This window comes from Bombus vosnesenskii, unplaced genomic scaffold, assembly GCF_011952255.1.
Source record: "Bombus vosnesenskii isolate JDL3184/JDL3185 unplaced genomic scaffold, Bvos_JDL3184-5_v1.1 scf7180000013272, whole genome shotgun sequence".
Taxonomy (NCBI): domain Eukaryota; kingdom Metazoa; phylum Arthropoda; class Insecta; order Hymenoptera; family Apidae; genus Bombus; species Bombus vosnesenskii.
In genome coordinates this window covers 3,938,749-3,951,814 of record NW_022882930.1, presented here as the reverse complement: position 1 = coordinate 3,951,814, position 13,066 = coordinate 3,938,749, and the positions used below count along the sequence as shown (strand labels likewise).

The 13,066-nt window shown below is 37.5% G+C and overlaps 1 protein-coding gene across 4 annotated transcripts in view; it reads right to left on the bottom strand.

Moving 5' to 3' along the window:
* The window catches only part of LOC117231535, a 47,624-nt gene that overhangs the window by 18,191 nt on the left and 16,367 nt on the right, over nt 1-13,066 (bottom strand). The window contains exon 1 of one of the 4 annotated variants that reach the window (XM_033490066.1): nt 4,039-4,065. The exons of the other annotated variants lie outside the window; for them this stretch is intronic. Within the exon in view, the coding sequence (XP_033345957.1) occupies nt 4,039-4,050 (12 nt within the window). The 5' untranslated portion in view covers nt 4,051-4,065. Of the gene's footprint in view, nt 1-4,038; nt 4,066-13,066 lie in introns of those variants that run through there. 4 annotated transcript variants of the gene reach the window in all.

Here is a 13,066-nt window from a genome sequence, read left to right as displayed (position 1 = left end):
CCAGATACATACATGCATACGTAAACACACACTTACATACATACATATACACGTGACCTGAAATATCGTCCTTCGTGTCCAAATACTCAAATTTCACAGCAAAGTTTTATTTTCCTCGTGCTACTTTATGATTGTTTACGCAGAGAGACGCAGGAACGTGTAGAATATATTTCTACGCTATAATTTATATATTCATAATCTACCCGTGTAATTTATTCCACGCTATATTTGTAATTCATATTAACTTTCATATTTTAACATTAATTTTAAGAATAATTGTGTGTATATCTTCTTCTTTGAATATAAATGTATTCTCATTTTTTTGTATAAATGTCTTCATCATTTTCTACGTATTTATAATATAAGTAATATGTAATATTCGATAATTATTTATTATGTGTATATATATATATATGTAAATCTATTTATTAAAATATATATCGATGTTTTAAGTTAATAACGAAATATGAAAAATCTGTGAAAGATAAGGCATGAAAAGAACGAAAAAAGAGGTTCTAGACTGTTCTAGAGTGGCTAGAGTGTCAGTCGAAGACCGCAGAGGCGTGCATTATCGAACAGCCGCGTTGCTTCCACTTCTCAGGCTAATGGCCATGAACTGATTAGGCTGACGAGATCGAGTCTTTCTTTCTATCGTTCGTTAACAGGTAACTACGTATGCACATAGCCCGCTTCAATCGAGGCAAAGGTTAATTTTAGCGATTGACACTACGCTCTCTAATTGCTCGTTAATCACGTTTCTCGTAGATAGAGCAATCGCCCTTGAATAACCTTTCCGTAGTTCTGTCCACGTTTGTACTATGTTCGTCATCGGGAACTCTCAATGCCTAGATAAATTATGATTTATGGCAATAATTTACAAGGATATTGCAACGATACGAATTTCCTTTTTTTTTTTTTTAATTTATTTCAACGTCGATTGCTAAGGTAATTTTTTGTCTAGAACTTATCTTTATTCGACTAATTACAACGTACAATTTGATCGTGATCCAAATCGATCTAATCGATTGGATCGCGAGAATTTCTCACGATCGTTTACGACGACAAAGAAATAATTTGATTTTCAGGAGACAGGTTTATTAAAATTTCGATTGCTCGCAAGGTGGATATTTCGTGAAAAAAGAAGAGGAGAAACAGGAAAGCATTCCTTCGCGAGTTTCGAGATCGTACAAAGTTTCGGATTCAAGTTTCGCGAATGTAAAAACCAGGTCTCATCCTTGCTTTTATTATCCGCTAATTTGAAATTTCAAATTTCCTTCGTCGACGACTTTCGAGTGCTCTTTTAAAACGGAATATTAGGTCGGTGCATATCAAACAGCGCCTTCTACGATAAAAGTTTAATTCCTCCCCAACGTATCCTATATTTAATCGAAATTGTTGAATCATATGCAAGTCATTCTTATTTTCCATTTTTTCAGGGACCATCTTGTTTCGTTATTCCAGACTCGTAAGGATGACTCTTTGAAGCATAATTTCGCGACTCAAAAAAATCTCTTACAGCGGAATTCTTGCAATTTCTTCGTTTATAAACCTCGTTAATACGATTTACGCACTAAAAAATTTCTCGGATGAAGTAGGAGACGTCAAGCTTCCTCAGATGCCAATTTTACCGCAAACCTTCGTGGTATTTTTTCCAAATTTTCGCCCAAGAAAATCGCACGAATAATAGAGCGTGATATTTTTATCATAAATCTTGCCAACATCGAATGTTTCGATTTCTACGATAGCAAATTTCTTCTTCTCTGATATAATTGACAATCAACGATGGGACAAGATCGAAGGCGCGATATTTGCGCGGCAAATTTAAACTTCGAGCGAACCACAAGCCAACCGATCTAATAAATGCAAGGAAGATAAAGATGGAAGAGCGGTGTATGCTCCGTATTACAGGCACGAACGTTCCGACTTCTCTTCCGCGTTTTCGCCGCGAAGAAAAGATTAGTTCCGTTCGCAACAAGTGATCGTTAACACGTTCGCGGTCATGTAGGTCACGATAGTTGTTGCGCAGGAGTTCACGTACCACATGTAGGTCGACATCGACACAGTGTGAACCGGACAATCTACTTATCGTTGCTTCTGAACAAACAACGTCGCCCACCTGAGAACCTACTCGTCTCGAGCAATTCTCGTAATTGCCCGACGAACGCGAGCGAGTTTATACGTTCACCGCCACCGACGGTCATCGCTTACTAAATATTTGTAATTGTTATATGTTTTGTAATTTATAGTTATATATAATAAAAAATAAACTGAATATTTTGGAAGTATTAAAATAAGACGAGATTTTATCAAATCTCTTAAATTTCTTCTTATTATTATTTAATTATAATTATATACAGGGTGGTTGGTAACTGGTGGTACAATCGGAAAGGGGGTGATTCTACGCGAAAAGGGAAGTTGAAAATATAAAATAAAATTTTTTTTTAATTTTTCCATCGAGACAACGATCTACAGTGAGATCCGTTATAACGAGACGCGATAAAGTGCAGGCGTACCGAGCCAAAATTCAAAGTCGATTTTCTCGAAAACAAAGCGTCGAACGAAAAATTGTTATTCTATATTTTCGACTTCTTTTTTCGCGTAGAATCACCCCCTTTCCGCTTGTACCACCAGTTACCAACCACCCTGTATAATATATAATTTCTTGGACTAATAGATTTTCGGCGATGTTAACGATTTACAAGGGAGGACGCGCAAATTCAGAAAATTATGCAGCTTCGAGGATACGCAAAGGATATAACTTCGCTCTTCCGGGGTGAAATTGACCCACGGAGGTCCCTTTATTTTCCGATCTCGCGTTATTCCGTTAAAAAAACTCTTCCGATAAAAGTTACTTCTTTCAGTTAGGACTATTTGGTAAAAGATGGATCGACGTTACAGCGAGTTGTAAGGGAAAATCGAAAAATAATCGGATTCTTGTGGCTCGATTAAAACCCGGGGCAGCAAACAAAAATTGCGTGATACAAACATATGTACATTTTATACCTCTGCATCGAGTTTCATAATTTTTTACTCATCAGAAATCTATCAAAAGTGCACAGGTACAATATTTTAAGACGACAACGAAAAAATAGAGAAAAAGAAATTACGCGTATTGTGCAACAGGTAGAAAGAAGACAACACGGAACACATATTACTGGAAGGTGTTCTATATGAAGAAACGAGAGCAGCGCGTTTGAAGAGAAGAGAAGAGAAACAGTGGAAGAGACAGTGGCGGTATAAACTGAAGACGATGCAAGAAGACTACTTCATTACGTACAAGAAACAATGAAAATATGAGCATTGTGCTGAAACGAACGAGAGAAGCTCAGGGACACAGGACTACACCGAACACTCATTTGCTTAAGTACACGTTTGCTTAAGTACACATACAGTATTAAGTAGCTGCGGATCTAAGCGACAGACTATAGCAGCTATTACAAATTGGTACTGTTTTATAACATTTTCGATAAATGCCAGAAGCGCTAATGATAATGTATAGCGTAGGTTTACTTAATTACAGCGTACTTGCTTAATTATAACGATAACGAAATAATATTTGAGCAAATGTTATAACGCGAGTGTTAAGTATTTAAGGTAAGCAAATATAAATCTGATTAAGTAAATTAAGTAAAAGTGAAAGACAAATAGAAATAAGTAGAAAGTAAAGATAAATAGAACCACTTAGCTACGTGAACTTGAGCTAAGCAACGTTTAACGATAAGAAACGACGAAAAGTGAGATTAAAGTGAATGTAAACCATCCAACGATATACAGCGTATAATTGACAAATTGTAACATGTGATAACATGTACTACGATAAAGAATACGAAAAATGAAATTTTATGGTGCAGTATGTATACTATTTACAAGAAAACGAAGTTACACAAAATATGCTCTTACGCGTGAACAAAACAAATAGAAAATAAACCAGAACAACGATCATAAATTAATCTAAACTCTATCAGCTGTTCGTACAATTAACCGCGTCTATCCCTTATAATTTATATTATTATCTATCTACATAAATCTACATCTTACGTATTGCCCCATATCTTCTTTGTTATCGTATTTCCTCCTCTGATTTCTCAGTCCAACTTTCCTCTACACATTCCCCTTGCTCCTTCCTCCTTCTTTGCCCTAATTGCTTTGCCCACTCCAATTTATATAATCTATCGCAGCTCCCACAGTAAAATATATAAGAACGCGTTATTACGAATATCACCGTGTTATTTATCATAGTACTGGTTGCAGGATGATAATTAATTATCGTTCGTATCTGTTGTTTATCGTGTCAATTTGCCCCGGTTCGATAATGTTATTCTTTTCTGCTCCTGTCACAACGCAATATCATTGTGCAAAGATTGGATTTCTTACTAACATCGGACGTATTTTTTTTATTGATATTTACCGCTTTCTGTATATTTTTACTCGCGGCTATATACAGGGTGGTTGGTAACTGGTGGTACAAGCGGAAAGGGGGTGATTCTACGCGAAAAAACGAAGTCGAAAGTATAGAATAAAAATTTTTTTTTTAATTTTTCCATCGAGACAACGATCTACAGTGAGATCCGTTATAACGAGACGCGATAAAGTGCAGGCGTACCGAGCCAAAATTCAAAGTCGATTTTCTCGAAAACAAAGCCTCGAACGAGAAATTTGTATTCTATATTTTCGACTTCTTTTTTCGCGTAGAATCATCCCCTTTTCGCTTGTGCCACCAGTTACCAACCACTCTGTATATACTTTCGTTTACGATTTTATATATTTTATGTAATTTCAATTCTGAATTACTGCTTATTTATATATTTTGCATATATTTTTCATTAATTTTGTATATTTTCGTTTACGATTAACAGGACTGCGAAACTCGACACATTTACCGGAAATTAAAAAGCGCGCAGAGGTAGGAGGACGCGCGTAACACGCAAAACTCTGTAAACTATGGAAAAGCGGGGAATAATATTTCGTAAGCGAAACTTCGATTCTACTTCGCGTTTCTTTCTATCGTTCGGCGATTCATTTCGATTGAATACGACGTTCACGCGCACCGATTTCCTATTTGTATCGCGATAAATGAAATTAAAGAAGTTGTACACCCGAATTCCATTTACTGGGACGAAATCTCCGTTAATTCGGCTGCACGTGCTTCTGTCGATTCGATTCGACTTCTGCTAAATGAATAAAAAATCATAAATAGGCGGACAGAGCATATGAATTTGCATTATACGAAATCGATGAATCCAGACGAACGAGCAAGCTCTACCGTACGTTCAAGCGATTCTCAACTGTCCCTCACGCGAGAACTGTTTTACAACGACGACGTTGAAGAAAAAACGACGATGGTGAATTGTTTGCACTAGCAGATTGCATAATAATATCACAGCCAGGCATCCTACTGGTCGATCAAGTAGAACAGGTTTCGAATCCTATACTGTCCACTCGGGCATCTGTCGATCGATATCGAATCGAATGGCTAAGGTCGTCCGGTAAGAAGTTGTTAAAAAGTCCGACAGGGAAAAGAAACGGTGCGATTTACGTGGTTAAAAAAGCGTGCACGTAGAAAGGTTGTCTCGATAGCGGAACGATTTTATTTACTACCTCGAGAGACGTTCACTCGGAGGGGCCGCCGAGTTGTTTCAACGTGAAAGAACTGCTTTGCCATTCACTCGATTCAATGAACATCCTTCCGTAACGAATAATCGACCGATGATAACTGCATACATATTTATCTGTAGCCAAGCAGAATCGTGAGAATCTCGTGGAATCTCGTCTGAAATCGTATAACATGCGGTTGGTCGTGCGAAAATACCTGCGCCAGTGTTTTATATTCAATTACATTCGCCTTGTTAATAATTGCTCGTTACACATTCTGTTTTATTTCCAAACGATTATAGGATAGCATAATAAATATTCATTGACATTATCTGGCCGAACGTTTTACGCTTGATTTTCAAGGTACACGTATAGTCGTTCTACATGCACGTTCTATATTTTATTTTCCGGTTAACCAGAGACGCGAGGAAAAATTGGGTCGCATAGCTGAGAAGCGAATTACTTCGATCGCGTAGGATCGTAAGGTAAACGTCATTACAGGATAGAATGGTAAATATTAATTGGCGAATATCTGGCTGAACATTCGGTGGTTAACTTTCAAAGTATAAATTGTTCGCTATGCATATATCGTATTTTATTTTCAAATTAGCCAGCCGTCAGGCGAAATTGCCTCTCACAAGTGAGAAGCAAATTACATCACCGCGATCACGAAATCAACGATACGCTGCGAAGAATAGAACGACGGAAGAAACCCGGTGGGGAATATTAGGGAACAAATTACTGAAAAACTAATTGAACAAGATAAAATGAAAATCTACGTATAGCGAAGCACACGGAGATATTAAAAATTAAACGAATTAGAAACTAAGGGCATTCTGTCCGGAGGAGTATTATATGAGGAAGAATATTAAGTCGAATTAGAAGCAGAGAAACGTCAGGAAACGGATAAGATCGACAGTTATAGAAACTAGAACGCTGAAGTAAAATTTGAAATACGCTGTACCTATGCTACGATATATTGTATCGTGTTATCTATGCTACGTATCACGTTACATTATGTTGTTCCATGCTATGTTAGCTAGCTATATACATCGTGTTATATTCTGCTATAATTTATTATACAGGGTGGTTGGTAACTGGTGGTACGAGCGGAAAGGGGGTGATTCTACGCGAAAAAAGAAGTCGAAAATATAGAATACAAATTTTTCGTTCGAGGCTTTGTTTTCGAGAAAATCGACTTTGAATTTTGGTTCGGTACGCGCGCACTTTATCGTGTCTCGTTATAACGGATCTCACTGTAGATCGTTGTCTCAATGGAAAAGTTAAAAAAAAAAAGAAAAAATTTGTATTCTATATTTTCGACTTCTTTTTTCCACGTGTACCACCAGTTACCACCACCCTGTATAATAGTAAGGTTATGTGCACATTTCTACCTTCAATTATACAGGATGCTTGGTAACTGGTGGTATAAGCGGAAAGGGGGTGATTCTACGCGAAAAAAGAAGTCGAAAATGTAGAATAACAATTTTTCGTTCGAGGCTTCGTTTTCGAGAAAATCGACTTTGAATTTTGGCTCGGTACGCCTGCACTCTATCGCGTCTCGTTATAACGGATCTCACTGTAGATCGTTGTCTCGATGGAAAAATTAAAAAAAAAAATTTTATTCTATATTTTCGACTTCTTTTTTCGCGTAGAATCACCCCTTTTCCGCTTGTACCACCAGTTACCAACCACCCTGTATTACGCCGAAAATTATACCTTCACACTAACAGATATTGCACCAGGCTTTAAGCCGGACTACGATAAACAGAAAATAATAATAATATTTCTTTTATAAATCTAACGTTACAGAATCGAATAACAAACGTTTATTGAGAATTTCTGAAATTTCAAATTCGATACCCAGAATATAATCGTTCGTTGTCGTATCCTATTCCATTTTTTTTTTATCGACTATTCTCACGAATATGATCGTCGAGTGGAACGTAGAAAAAATATTCGAGGAGAACAAATTTCAACTTCTTATCTTATTATGTCGCTCTAAACTAACATGAAATACACACGCGCCTCTAATACGTCCGAATAGTTCCGTGACCAGCCGTGCATATACACTGTTGCTCGTGATTATTCGTACGACTTGAAAGGTCGTTGGACATCGCTTGAATAATTGAAATTTGAGACACGTAAACACGCACAATTTCTAACCAGCGATACAATCAGAGAACGATATTCTTTGTTCGAAGAAAGGTTCGTATATAGGTTTTAACAGTGGCAACGAACCATTATTTAACTTTTATGGCACGAGCCAAGTATTAAAGCTGCATTGTTCGAATAATTATGACTGGTAATACAGTGGGACATAAGCATGTAATTTGAAGAGAGAGAGAGAGAATCGGCGGCGCGCCTCGGAATGAAAATACATAGGGAACAGAGAACATCTGTGTGTGTGTGTGTGTGTGTGTGTGTGCGTGTGTTTCGTAACGAGCCACGCAATCGGATGCAACAATAATAAATTAAATAATTAATAGTAATCAGAGTTTGGATATAGGTAGGTTTATTAATAGTAATAGCAGGGGATAGGCTAATTGATAGTAATAACAATAAGTGTATGACATTCGTGTCGTACATTCGAATTAAAGATTAACAGAATCTTTCTCGCGCAAAGAGTAGTTGGTATGATAATTTTAAAGCACATTTTCTTTAGGAAAAGATACTTTACGCTGTTGAAAAGTCACGTTGTTCGTTATATACAGGGTTGTTACTACCATTTTTCTCGTAAAGTATAAGGAAAAAATATTATCAATGATTCAAAGTGAACTAGATATTCACGAAAATATCTTCTCGACGAATGCAAAAATGCACGTGCATTTTGCGGTTCTATTATCTTTTTTTTAGTGGCAACCTTTTTCTTTTGGAGCGCGTTAAATCCTCTCGACATTCCACCTATTGGTTGGCAACTAAATTATTGCGGATTTGTCCATTAGGTGGTATTGACAAAATCCGCAATCACTTAGTTGCCAACCCAAAGCCATCAGTATAACATGGTCGAAGACCGATTAATTCTAAAAGATGTTCTAACTTTAATTTCATGGAATTCGTCATATCAAAGAAGAAGGAAATATTCTCGAGAATTAGAGTTAAAATCATTTACAACGATGATTTTCAATATTTTTATTTCTACTACCTTTTGCCTCGGTTTTCTCTACCATATAATAATTTTTTTTTTATTTATTTGTTGAAATTACAATCAATTCTCGCGTTGAGAATACCATATAATAATAACAAACATAACTATAATAATAACAAGAATAACACTTTATATCACATTGTCGCTCACATTTTGCGCTATTTACGACGTTCACTGCTCGTGTATGAAAATTTCAAAGATATTGCGAACTTATATACAGGGTGGTTGGTAACTGGTGGTACAAGCGGAAAGGGGGTGATTCTACGCGAAAAAAGAAGTCGAAAATATAGAATACAAATTTTTTTTTCTTTTTTTAATTTTTCCATCGAGACAACGATCTACAGTGAGATCCGTTATAACGAGACGCGATAAAGTGCAGGCGTACCGAGCCAAAATTCAAAGTCGATTTTCTCGAAAACAAAGCCTCGAACGAGAAATTTTTATTCTATATTTTCGACTTCTTTTTTCGCGTAGAATCGCTCCCCTTCCGCTTGTATCACCAGTTACCAACCACCCTGTATAATTCGAGAAACGAGTCTTTTAACTCATCCTGTTACTCTGTCCTCTTCGGGATAAGAATTCAGGACACGGATTCATTCGACTTCAAATCAATTAAATCTAGATCTACGTGCGTGATAAATATTTCTTTTCACTTTCACGCCATTCGTTTCGTCTCTCTCGCTAGTACTACTGAAATTCGTTTTGGTTCACTAACCGACCGTTTTCTTTCCTGGAGTCGGCCAGTACGCGCCACGTGTTTCGTGCTTTCACTCGTTAAGCGATCGCATTTTTCCTTCTTCCTTTTCCTTTATTTTTTTTTTCTTTCTTTCTCTTTTACTTTTTTACTTGTTATGACGTAAGATGTTTTATGGAAAAAGTTTTCAATCGCGATCGTTCGTTTGCCAATCGAACTACCATAATTATCTATCCATCGAACTATAATCAGATTTATATCGGATTTGCATGGCTTTACAAGAGATTCGAATGCAAATAATATGAAAAAGATATCCAAAGTAAATAAAGTATTCTTTATTATTATAATTTATACTCTTCGTCCATTTCTTTTTGGATTTCAGTAATACCGCTAGTTGCAAAACATCGAGCTTACTTGTGCCAAACTTGTAAATCAAAGTTTACAACCTGAAACCTAAATCCTTAGAACCTAGTTACCCAATCTGTGGCGACATTCTTTCGGTAATACGCAAATTATAGCGCTTGCTATAGTACCTGGTAGGCAAAACAATTTTCCATATAATTTCAATTCTCTTAATTGTTATTCTCAGAACAATAAAGTTGCAGAAAAATTCGCAGTAAAAGTACAAATAGTAGGACAGAAGATGAAAATAGTAGGACAACCGTATCTGATATGGGACACCGTAATATCTCGACAAGTGTTTTTTTTTTTTTTTTTTTTTTTTAATATTTCACATTCACAATTTATCCAATTTGGACATTTGGTAGAATTTTTTAGCTGTTTGATTATCACGTGGGTGGCTACCCCCAGCGGGATACCATTTGTCTCGACAAGTGACTAACATAATTAATAAGCAACGGCGTAAAACGAAACATCGTGCAAGCCCGAGCTTCGCTCGCAAACCTGTCGTTGTCGTATAAAGCGTATAAAAGTTTTTCGAAGACAAACAGCGAATTCTTTTAACCAAGACAAATTGAGAAATATTACTTTTGCATGATTTATCATCGAATTTTCTTTGCGACTGAGAGATGATATTTCCTTTTTCACGAATTTGGACTACGTCGATGCATAAGCTTCCTTTTTCTCCCGAAAAGCTCGTTTCTCAGCACTCGCAGTCTTTTCTACGCTCTTCGACCGTATCCCCGAAGACGGGACAGTCAATAGGTATTTAAACCTAACCGAAATATTCCATGCAATGATACCAATACTATAGAGATCAGAATTATAGCGATCTTTATTTAGCTCGTTTCGATTTACTTTTCGATTCGGTACACATTTATCGAATTATGTAGATGCCACGACCTTTCGCCATCTTTCGCGTAATTTGAATATTCGACTCCTTGCAGAACCTGTCGGGTTTCTCGGCGAGAAACTTTTCCATAGGATTTTTTAATCAGCCAAAGACTTAAAAATCCGGACGAACTTGTCTAGCAGCATTTAAGAAGCGCGTAATATTTCGTTAAAAATGAACGAGCATATTTAAAGACACTTTGAGTGGCATTTTTTAGCCTGATACGTTCGAAGACAATTTGCCCGGTTCAGAGGTAACAAAATTTCTAATTTTATTAAATTCCTTCGAAATCCGAACGAACTCGATATCGATATTATATCTAATACATCGATAAGAATACTACTCGAGCGTGCAACGTAAAAACACCTTCATCGCGTTTCGTTTACAGCATTCATTACTTTTTTTACCGTTTCATTTATCGGTAGTCAATACTTTTATGGGATACCGCAACAAGTACGTAAGAGCGAATTCGTCAATGTTATCTCTTCGCCAACAGTTGCAAGATGAGAGCAAATGGTCGATATATCGAGTGGCAACTAAGTGATTGCGGATTCTCTCATTAGGTGGTAATGACAAAAACCGCAATCACTTAGTTGCCGAACACAACATAATAACATCGAATATCTACGAAAGAATAGAGAAACGAGGATGTTGAACGATTGAAAGTTACCACGGAGGAAGATTGTTCGGACAGGTGCACGCATATAACCCGATAAACTGTAGCTGCAAATTAGAGCGGCGAACGCATAGTCGAATTAATCCAATTTGCCAGAGTCTGTAACGAGATTTGCACGTGCTGGAGGGACGGGCGATAATATAAACTCGATCGTCGGAAACCGGTCTGAAGGGGATTAAAACTTACGGCCTGCTTCGTCGTGGTCTTCGCAGAGGAATCTCCGGCTGACAAATAATTCCACTTCTTACGAATAAATTCCTTCTTTTCGAAGTTTGTCCGCGGCTCGACGAGCAGCAACCGTTCAAATAATTGCGTCTGGCGTTGAAACGTCGAAGGAGAATGAGGAGAATGACGTTCGGTCGGACGGAAATTGCCGCTCGTTTCTCCTCCGCGGCATTGATAATCCTAGCATAATCTACTGCTTATACGTACGACGTGATTTCGACATCACACGAACCACAAATACCACGCGACACTAGCTAGGTTCTTCGAACTATTGGGTTGGCATCTAAGTGATCGCGGGTTTTGTCATTAGGTGGTAATGACAAATCCCGCGATCGCTTAGTTGCCAACCCAATAGATTTTTATAATTCCATGTTTACGTGAAGTTTCCTATTCACGATATACACGGTGGTTGGTAACTGGTGGTACAAGCGTAATGGGGGTGATTCTACGCGAAAAAAGAAGTCGAAAATATAGAATAAAAATTTTTCGTTCGAGGCTTTGTTTTCGAGAAAATCGACTTTGAATTGTCGCTCGGTACGCGTGCGGTACGTTATAACGGATCTCACTATTTTTACTCGCGACTATATACAGGGTGGTTGGTAACCGGTGGTACAAGCGGAAAGGGGACGATTCTACGCGAAAAAAGAAGTCAAAAATATAGAATACAAATTTTTTTTTAATTTTTCCATCGAGACAACGATCTACAGTGAGATCCGTTATAACGAGACGCGATAAAGTGCAGGCGTACCGAGCGACAATTCAAAGTCGATTTTCTCGAAAACAAAGCCTCGAACGAAAAATTTGTATTCTATATTTTCGACTTCTTTTTTCGCGTAGAATCACCCCCTTTCCGCTTGTACCATTACCAATGACCCTGTATACGAGCAGAGAAACGAAACTTGTGTAAGCTGAAATTATTTCAGTCGTTGAACGCTGTAAGGAACATACCACGCTCGTTGTTTTTTCGACCAATCGCGGGGAGACGCACTCGCGAGGAGAGACGTCAACGAGAGTCTGCAGGACCTTAGCAAGCAAATTAATGGGATTTATGACGGGTACTTAGGCTATTGAGGGTACGTCGTAAGGATGAGCGGGTATCTGGTGTCCGGCTGGCCCGCGGTATATGGCCTGGTCTAGGTAGACGGTCGGCCGACGTAACACTCATGTTTCTTGTCTATTAAACGTCCAGACTTGCAAAAATGTACGAACATCGACAAAGATCTTATGCACTAACAGGCAAAAATAGAGGAAATGTTTTCTAATTAAAAGTCTATGTTTCTTAATTTATAGTACGCATACTTCGTTTCGATACTTTCATTTTGCATACTTTTGCACGAAAGTTTTACACGTTCGATGCACATGTTGCATAGCGAGCGTAAGTTTGCACGTATCCAGCGAACTTTTATTTTGTCTTAACTATTATATCGTTATATTTATATT